This window comes from Sinocyclocheilus grahami, unplaced genomic scaffold, assembly GCF_001515645.1.
Source record: "Sinocyclocheilus grahami isolate Dianchi unplaced genomic scaffold, SAMN03320097.WGS_v1.1 scaffold1461.1, whole genome shotgun sequence".
Lineage (NCBI taxonomy): Eukaryota > Metazoa > Chordata > Actinopteri > Cypriniformes > Cyprinidae > Sinocyclocheilus > Sinocyclocheilus grahami.
Genome location: NW_015506640.1, coordinates 85680 through 95588, shown reverse-complemented (window position 1 = coordinate 95588; position 9909 = coordinate 85680). Strand labels below are relative to the sequence as shown.

Genomic DNA, 9909 nt, shown 5'->3' with positions numbered 1-9909 from the left:
CCTCTGATCAGTAACAAAAACTCCGTATAGGTCATTGATATAATGAACGGTAACCTATGACGCAGCCACCCAACGGAGAAACTGGCAAAGCTAACGCACGCGAGGGGAGGGGAGGGGAGGGGGGTGGGTGTCACATCGGCTATAAAACCCTGAGCCGAAACTGCACTGAGAAAGAGTTGAGCTCGACACCTCTGGGAGTAAATGAAGGTCGCGTTCTCTCCGTAAGACGTATTTAAACGACTGCCCTTCTCCACTGACATCCAGCGCACTGAAGCAGCATCACGATGATCATCTCGCATTTGGTGGCTTGTGGACTTATTCTGACTCTTCTATCAGTCAGCACGGAGACAAAACCACTAACGCAGGCAGAACAGAGGGTGAGCTTGATACTTAGACATGTATGCAACTAATTTTACAGCTTGTGTAACATATAGTAGGCTGAAACAAAGTCTAAAGTATGTATGATGCACAGTTTGATATTTAAAAGTTAATATAAGGTCATTTTAACTTGGGTGAAAGATGCGCAAAAGCTCGGATATGCAGGTGCGCGCAATGCATGCGTGAAACTACGAGTGTGTAAATAAACAAACATCATCTCAAGTTCAAAATGGACTTTTTTGCTATTCATCTGTATGTCCCTCTCCTCCTCCTCATCATGCAAACGCGATTTGAGAGCATCGTTAAAGCGCAGGCGCTCCAGGAGACTCGGACACTTGTCCGGACGCAAGACTTCTTGAGCAAAACTTTTGAGTCATTCATTGTTGAGGCTTATATTTCAACAGGTTCTCGTTCTCAAATAAGTACATTAAAAAACGCGTTTTTCACACGCGTTGCGTATGGCTTACTTATATATAAAACATGAATTAATAAATTTGAGCTCTCTCTAAACGTTTACGTATGTTAAACATACATTTAAATTCCATAAATCTCCTATATATAGCGATAACAGATACACTGTGACATAAAACAAATACACTATAAATAGAAATAAAGTAGTATGACCTGAGGACTTCTGAGCCTGTTACTGAAGAAGTGAGTCAGGCGTTACACTTTAACATTTACAAACGGCTTCCTTAACAGGTCTTTATTGATATTAATAGATTAATTTAGAAGCTGAAGAACCATTTCGTGCTGAAATGAGACTTTGTGGAAGAGTTTAAGAGCTCAGATTGGATCGGGCTGTTTTGTCAGGTAAACTAAACATGTGGAAACTAGTTTATTCAAGTCAGAAATCTTGTTTAATATTAATAAAACCTCAAATCTATAAAATCTCATTTTAAGAGTCAGATCAGGTAGAAATATCTCTTTTAGGTAACAGTTTAGATTTTTACAGTGAACATATATATATATAGACAAAAAACTGGATGTTTAGCAAGTGAAATTGAGTAGTAATAGTGCATTTTGAGTTCTGAGAGCTGTTTTTCTGAGTGCTGGTGAGAGTATTGAGAGCGTTTCTGAAGTGCTGCATCCATGTATCCCTCAGTCCCTGCGGATGCTGTTGGGAGAGGAGCTGTCTGAGTTCCTGGTGTCCGATGAGAGCCAGAGGAGGATGGAGAACCGAGTTCGTCTGCTCCGGGACCTGCGCATGGACACTCGGGCCAAGGGCCCCTGGGCTCGCATCCTGAACGAGCAGCCCGGGTCACGCAGACACAAAGCTGGATCTAAGAAGGGAGGAACGACGGCCAGGAGCGGATGCTTCGGACACAAGATGGACAGGATAGGAACCATGAGCGGGATGGGCTGTCAACCCTCTCATTACCCGTCTGCAAATAATCTCTCCTGGTGAGTGTCTGCGGAGATCTCAGTCTTAGACATGTGTAGATATACAGTTTTTAGAAATTGCATGTATTTGTTTTTATTAATTTTAATTTAATGAATTAAATGTTATTTTATTAATATTAATGACATTTAATTACATTTATTTATGTGTGTGTATATATATATATATATATATATATATATATATATATAGTATTTGTAGAGATCTTAATCTAAATGTATTTATTTAATTATTTATTGAGTATCTGTAGAGATCTAAATCAGGATTTTTGTTTTCTTTGTGGGTAAACTCTTTGGAAATTACAATTAGTTTCTAAAAATAAAAAAGCACACATTTTTTAACTAATGTTAATATAAAATTAATTATTATTCATAATGTAAATATATGTAAATATTATTTTTGAGGGGTATCTAAATTTGAGGCTAATTAGGCTAATCTAAAAAAATTTTTTATTAATTTGATTAAATTAATATATTTTATATATATTTGTGTTTATATGATTGAATTATCACATATATTGTGTCTGTAGCAATCTAAATCTTTATTATTATATTTGTATATATATATATATATATATATATATATAATTTTTGAAGTGTCTGTCGATCGAAATCTGAGATATTTGTAGGTATACTTTTTTGGAAATTTCATTAAAGCAAATTGATTGCACTATCTATCTATCTATCTATCTATCTAACTGTCTGTCTGTCTGTCGATCGAAATCTGAGATATTTGTAGGTATACTTTTTTGGAAATTTCATTAAAGCAAATTGATTGCATTTTTTTTTTTTTTAATATGTATAAAATTGTGTGTGTGTGTGTTGCATATTACCTTTTTTGTGCCCCTATGTATATGACATTTATCATGTGATATGTTAAACACTCACTAAATTCCCGATTATAACTGAGTTTCTTGATGCAAAAGGCTTCACATGAGATTATAACAGGTGTTGTATGATTGCAGGGAGCTTCATTGTGTTAAACTTGATTTGACCTCTGCAGTGGGTTTAATGGGTTTGGAGTGTGTAAGTGTCCTGGAGAACTAACTACGGAGCAGACAGATTTCGTTTGAGTGCCAAACTGATGAGAAGAGTGTTTGACTGTGTGATGCAGGACTGTCGTCAAAGAATCTGACGCGACACGTGTCTACATCCATCTGACTACATGTCCTCTTTTTTCAGAGCGAATCACGGACGTCATCGATTTTGGACAGAACAGACTTGCTCCTCTTCTGAGGAAAAACCTAGAGAATCGGACTCATGGTACGAAGCCACTACGAGAAGCATCTGTGGGGACAATGAAGTGTACAAATGAAATAAAATAATTAGATGACATATATGTACAAAATAAAAGAAACACATGGCGGATGACGTGGATAAAAGCTGTATATTGTTGCTGCTGCTGTACATTCATGTATTTCATTCTCGCATAAATGTATTTATGTTTTAAAAACTATTTATATGTTTATAAAAGAGATATTTATAAATATGAGTTTATTTATGTAACATTTTGAAATGAATGCAAACTGCAGGTCAATTCTGTTTGTAACTATTTTGTCTCTAATAGCTGTAAATGTTTTAAAAATCATTAAAAATGCACAAATGCAAAAAATAAAGCGCATCACAAAAGTTTTTAACGTTTTTACAATTTAATTTTGTGCAAATTATGATGAAAATTTATTATTTATATATATATATAAACATTTTTCATCAATATTTTTGACTTCAATATTAAACTAAAATAATATTATTTGACTTAAATAGTAAACTTTCAGTAAAAATAACAAAACATCCATAAAACAAGATCAATTTATCACTATTGTGTAATTGTGCAAAACAATACAACATATTTCTTTCTGCATTATATCAAGCGATATTTATTTTTACAATTCACTTAATTCAACGTGAATTCTCTGAGAACAATAAATAAATTCTCTTTAGAGATAAATACAGTAAATATATCTTGTTTTGAGGATTTTTGGATATTTCTACTTCAAAATCGGGACAATAAAAAAGAGATTTTCTCTTAGAAAAGCGAGTGAGTAAAAAAGCCTATACTGAATATTTCATTAATAAATCTGCTGTAATGAATAAGCGGGGACATGAGAGAGCAGTCTGTTCAGATGAATCTCTCAAACATTAGGCAAGCATTTAGCAGAATTTGAACTGAAATGGCAAAAAGGAGTCCAAGAACATTAAGTTTGACACACTAAGTGGGCAAAACAGCAGATTTATTACAATTAATTAGTGCTGTATATATTTATAGAGTGCTTTTAAAGGAGAATTACACAGAGAAGAAAAAACGGTGTTTTGTCCTTGAAAGCCGATTTTCAATGACTCACGCTGGCTCATTTGGGTCTATATATATATATTGCAAAAGAAGAGACACTGTGACAGATAACCTCACTCCAGTTAAACAAATGACAAGAAACACGATATCTGACCATTGAACTTACCAGAGAAACTGGGAGAACGACAGCTTGTTCAGACTTAAAGCACACAGAAACTAAATAAATAGCTATATATACTGATATAAAACTATTTATTTTTGTAATTATATGATCAACACTGGATCATTTTTACACCCCGGCCATTTAAATTATTACACTTTCTGACTCATTTCTGTGAGGTCATTGAAAAGGAAAGAAAAGAAAAGAAAAGAAAAGAAAAAACATTCACGAGTTTGGAGTCAGTAAGATTAAAATAAAATATATCAGTTCATCATTTATTTGATCAAGAATACAGTAAAAACTGTTAAATATTTTTACAACTTAAAACAACTCTTTTCTATGTGAATATATTGTAAAATGTAATTTATTTCTGTGATTCAAAGCTGAATTTTCAGCATCATTACTCCAGTCTTCAGTGTCACATGATCCTTCAGAAATCATTCTAATATACTGATATTAGTATAATAATATTATGCTAATATTTTCAGTATTGAAATTGTAACAATGTTTTTGTGGAAATACATTTTTTCCAGAATTATATGATGAATATAAAGTTTAAAATAACAGCATTTACTTGAAATAGATTTTGTTAAATATAAATGTCCTTATTGTCATTTTTTGATCAATTGGGTGCATTTTTGGTGAATAAAAAATATTAATTTCTTTTTTTTTCTTTTTTTACTTACTGACCCTAATGTTTAGTGTATATATCAAATTGATTATTAAAAAATATATATTATAAATTAGAAAATAATTCAAATGAATTCGATTTTATTCATATTCATCATGACTTCGACATTTTTGTCCAAACCCATGCAGAAAACAAATAAACCATATCCAGAAAACATGACCTGGGGAAAACTAAATTAATGATTAAAAAATAAAATAAAGACTAAACTTTCCACCTAAGAATAATAGTACAGAATATGAAGAAATGCGTGTTTGGTCTGAAGTCGCAGTACCCCTAATAGCCTGCAGGCGGTCACTGCCACAGAGCTGCACCTTCAACATGCTTCAACTGCCGTTTAACATGCAATGATGCCATCTTGTGGCCGCTGATAATCTCCTGTAAAAGATTCCTGTTGCATAAGAGGAGACGATGGGAGAACTGAAGGCATGGATGAGATGAGTCAGATTTCAGAATGAACATCTTACATGCTCTGTTTACAGGGGTTTACAGACTTCTCTTACGTCTTGTCTTTGTCTTAGGTTAGTAGCGTACTTGCATTGTCTCATAGGCCAGAGTTGTCAAATTCATTCACTGGACAAAAGCGTCGCCTTATTAAGGTACAATTTCTTATTTGTTACACCTTACTTCACCTATTACTGTAAAAGGATAGTTCAGCTAAAATGAAAATGTTGTCATCGTTTACTCACCCTCACATTGTTCCAAAACTGAATGAGTTTCTTTCTTCTGTGGAGCATAAAAGAAGTTATTTTGTTTTGTTAGTGACCAAACAATTTTGGTTACTATTGATTTCCATTATGGACATTGTATTTCTCAGAATTTCTTATTTTATGTTCCATGGAAGAAAGAAAGTCCTTTGTGAGGTATGGAAGCTTGTTTCTGCTATAAAGTAAGATGTCTCAACTCAACTCAACCTCTATTTATAAAGCACTTTCAAAAACATAAAAATGGACCAAAAGTGCTGTACACAAGCAGTATATAGTAAAGATAAAAAAACATAAAACATTAAAACATAGGAACAAAACTAAATAAAAGACAAGTCATTCGCAATTGTCCTGACCAATCAAATCCCGAAAGCCTAATAAAACAAGTAAGTCTTTAAGTACTTTTTAAAAATATCTATGCTTGATGAAGATTTTACAGATAATGGCAGAGCATTCCAAAGTGCTGGAGCCGCAACAGAAAAAGCACGATCTCCACTCCGCCTCAGACGAGACCGTGGGACTGTCAAAAGCAAGCTCTGAGAGGAGCGCAATAGTCGATGCGATTGGTAAGGGACCAACGTCTCCCTTATGTACTCAGGAGCCTGATCATGCAGAGCTTTATACACAAATATCAACAACTTGCATTGCATTCGATATTTTACAGGAAGTCAGTGCAAAGATACCAAGAGAGGTGTTATATGATCCCGTTTTCTAGTTTTAGTTAAAAGTCTTGCTGCAGCATTCTGAACATACTGAAGACGCATAACCAGAGACTTACTTATTCCAAAGTATAAAGCATTACAATAGTCCAACCGCGTTGAAATAAAAGCATGTATAACAGACTCTAAATCCTTGTTCGAAAGAATAGTTTTCAGTTTGGACAATTTCCTTTACTGAAAAAAGGATGTTTTCACAACATCGTTTACTTGTCGGCCAAGATGGATTTTGGAATCAGTAATTACTCCCAAGTTCCTCACATAACCACATAGATCATTGGACAATAGTCCCTGGCTTCTGACCATACCTTTCTGAAACTGCTTGTTACCAAATATAATAAACTCACTCTTATCTTCATTTAATTGAAGAAAATTATTTGCAAACCAAGTCTAATTATTTGCAAACCAACCTCTGCCAAGCACTTGCAAAGGTTTGTTAAAGAAAAACAACCGTCAAGCTCTAAATGAAAATAAATGTGCAAATCAACATGAATACAGATGATAATCAACATTGTATTTTCTAAAAATTGACCCCAGTGGCAGCATATATAAAGAAAACAAAGTTGGACCAATAATAGATCCCTGTGGGACCCCACAGGAGAAAGTAGCAGATGTAGACACATGATTTCCAATTTTAACAGAACAAGTCCTATCCTGCAAATAAGAAGAAAACCACTTAAGTGCAACACCATTAATTCCAACATAATCTCTAAGACGTTCTATTAAAACAGCATGATCTATAGTGTCAAAAGCAGCGCTCAAGTCTAACATCATTAGGGCAACACCCTTTCCGGAGTCAATACTCAAAAATATATCATTAAAAACCTTGAGCAGCGCTGATTCTGTACTGTGCTTGGTCCGAAATCCAGACTGAAAGGCATCCATTATATTATTCTTAGTCAGAAAATCAACAAGTTGATTATGAACACTTTTTCCAAGATCTTGTTCACAAAAGATCATTTTGAAATGGGCCTAAAATGTTTCAAATCCTGTTGATCCAGATTTGCCTTTTTTAAAACTTGTTCAATAGTTGCTTGCTTAAAGCCTAGTGGCACACATCCAAAAAATAAACTACTATTAATAATTCTTAAAACACTAGGGCCAATAGTGTCTATGACTTCTTTAAACAGTCGTGCCGGGAGAACATCATAACAAGAGATAGTTGATTTTAATTGTAGTACTATCAACCGGGCTAAAGAAATATGTTCAAAGTTACTCAAACAGTGAGAAAATATCCTTACATTTACTGTAAGATTTCCTAAAGGCAAAATGTTAGACCGAATAGCATCAATTTGACCAATGAATTACTTTAAAAAACTCTCACAAAGATTCTTATATGGAGTAGGAAAAGCATTAATCGACGGACTTAGTGCCTTATCTATGTAAGTGTGCTTGGTCCGAAATCCAGACTGAAAGGCATCCATTATATTATTCTTAGTCAGAAAATCAACAAGTTGATTATGAACACTTTTTCCAAGATCTTGTTCACAAAAGATCATTTTGAAATGGGCCTAAAATGTTTCAAATCCTGTTGATCCAGATTTGCCTTTTTTAAAACTTGTTCAATAGTTGCTTGCTTAAAGCCTAGTGGCACACATCCAAAAAATAAACTACTATTAATAATTCTTAAAACACTAGGGCCAATAGTGTCTATGACTTCTTCAAACAGTCGTGCCGGGAGAACATCATAACAAGAGATAGTTGATTTTAATTGTAGTACTATCAACCGGGCTAAAGAAATATGTTCAAAGTTACTCAAACAGTGAGAAAATATCCTTACATTTACTGTAAGATTTCCTAAAGGCAAAATGTTAGACCGAATAGCATCAATTTGACCAATGAATTACTTTAAAAAACTCTCACAAAGATTCTTATATGGAGTAGGAAAAGCATTAATCGACGGACTTAGTGCCTTATCTATGTAAGTACCTTCGGGTTATTTACATTCTGCAAAATAATTTGCGAGAAATATGAAGATCTGGCAGCCTTAACAGCATCTTGGTAATTTGATAAAGACTCTCTAAAATTTTCATAAGATACTTGCAATTTATCTTTCAGCCACATACGCTCACTAAGATTTGCGAGATATAAACTCAGAATTGCGAAATATTATATCAGAATTATGAAATATTATCTCAGAATTATGATATATAAAGAATTATGAGATATAAACTCAGAATTGGATATAAACTAAGAATTATTATATATAAACTCAGAATTACGAGATATAAACTGAGATAAAAAGTTACAATTACCTTTTCCCGTGGCTGTACAGTCTAGTAAGGGCATGAGGTAAATGAGTAAATTTTTTTTTTTTTTTTTTTACAATTTTTCATTTTTGGGTGAACTATCCCAACGTTCAGACTACATAATCAAATTAATGTTGCAGTATTGCTGTAAAACAAAGGAGAGGAAAATAGTCAATTACTAGAGTTGTGTGCTAGTCTGAATTGAATGTGAGGAGGCTGACTTTTGAGAAAGAAACATTCAGTTTGACCAGTGTGGTCTGATTCATAAACAAACCATTTTTATATGAGCCAGAGCTTTCAATTAATGCTTACCAGTTTGAAACAGTCTAATGAATCATCCACTGAATTAACTTAGTTACTCAATCAACATCTGAATCAACCAATAACTTAAAGTAGCAATTAAATTGAATATATGATTGGAAAAAAAACCTGAAAAACAGATTGATATTCATGTATGACATTTATACTGTAGAATTTAAGATGCTGCATTATGGTGTACATGTTCAGAAACATGGGATCGTTTTTTACCATAGTAAATTATAGTAAGTTTAAGTTCTTTAGTGTATATGCCTACAGTATTTTAATCTTTTTTTTAAACATGTCTTTATGTTGTATTGAGTATAGCACATGCAGATGTAAATCTTAAGGATATTCTTCATCAGACTTTTAGAAGCTTTTCACGTTAGTTTTCAATGGTTATTACATACAAATAAATAATAAATATTTCAGTTTCTTTATATTTGTGCTTGTGGTAAGTATTGAGTGCTCCAGATGCCTCAGAGTGAATTAAATGTCTGAGTGATTCAGATTGAATTGCGAACCTATGAACCGTTTGCTAACAAGCTTGATGGATTCATAGAAACAACTCAAAGACTTCATCAAGATGCAGGATTTTTATTTGTCATACTTACAGTTATACAGGGTACAACTTGCATTGCAATGTAAACATTGTCAGCTGCATGTGCATTAAAAATAAATATGAACATGAGAAATAATAAAAAGGTAATTGGCCTAGAAGTAGTGATAACAACAACAAAGGAGCAATATAGTAATCAGTGCTGGGGGTAACGCATTACAAGTAACGCAAGTTACGTAATCAGATTACTTTTTTCAAGTAACTAGTAAAGCAGTGGTGGACAGTAACGGAGTAGCTTTACTTCGTTACTGTACTTAAGTAAATTTGTCAAGTATCTGTACTTTGCTGGAGTCGTTTTATTTTGAGTAACTTTTACTTTTACTTCACTACATTCCAAAGCATAAGATCGTACTTTTTACTTCACTACATTTCATAAAACATATCGTTACTCCTTATAATATATCACG

The 9909-nt window shown here is 33.4% G+C and overlaps 1 protein-coding gene across 1 annotated transcript; it reads left to right on the top strand.

Annotated features, from left to right (window-relative positions):
* Nucleotides 1-205: 205 nt before the first annotated feature.
* Nucleotides 206-3213, top strand: LOC107570460 (C-type natriuretic peptide 4-like). The gene is made up of 3 exons (XM_016256693.1): nt 206-377; nt 1484-1782; nt 2962-3213. Coding segments are annotated over exons 1-3 (393 nt in total). The 5' UTR covers nt 206-284; the 3' UTR covers nt 2963-3213.
* Nucleotides 3214-9909: the final 6696 nt, after the last annotated feature.

Coding starts and splice junctions, on each gene's coding strand:
- LOC107570460 (XM_016256693.1), top strand. CDS start 285: ATGATCATCTCGCATTTGGTGGCTTGTGGACTTATTCTGACTCTTCTA. Junction 378..1,483: donor TAACGCAGGCAGAACAGAGG/GTGAGCTTGATA, acceptor TGTATCCCTCAG/TCCCTGCGGATGCTGTTGGG.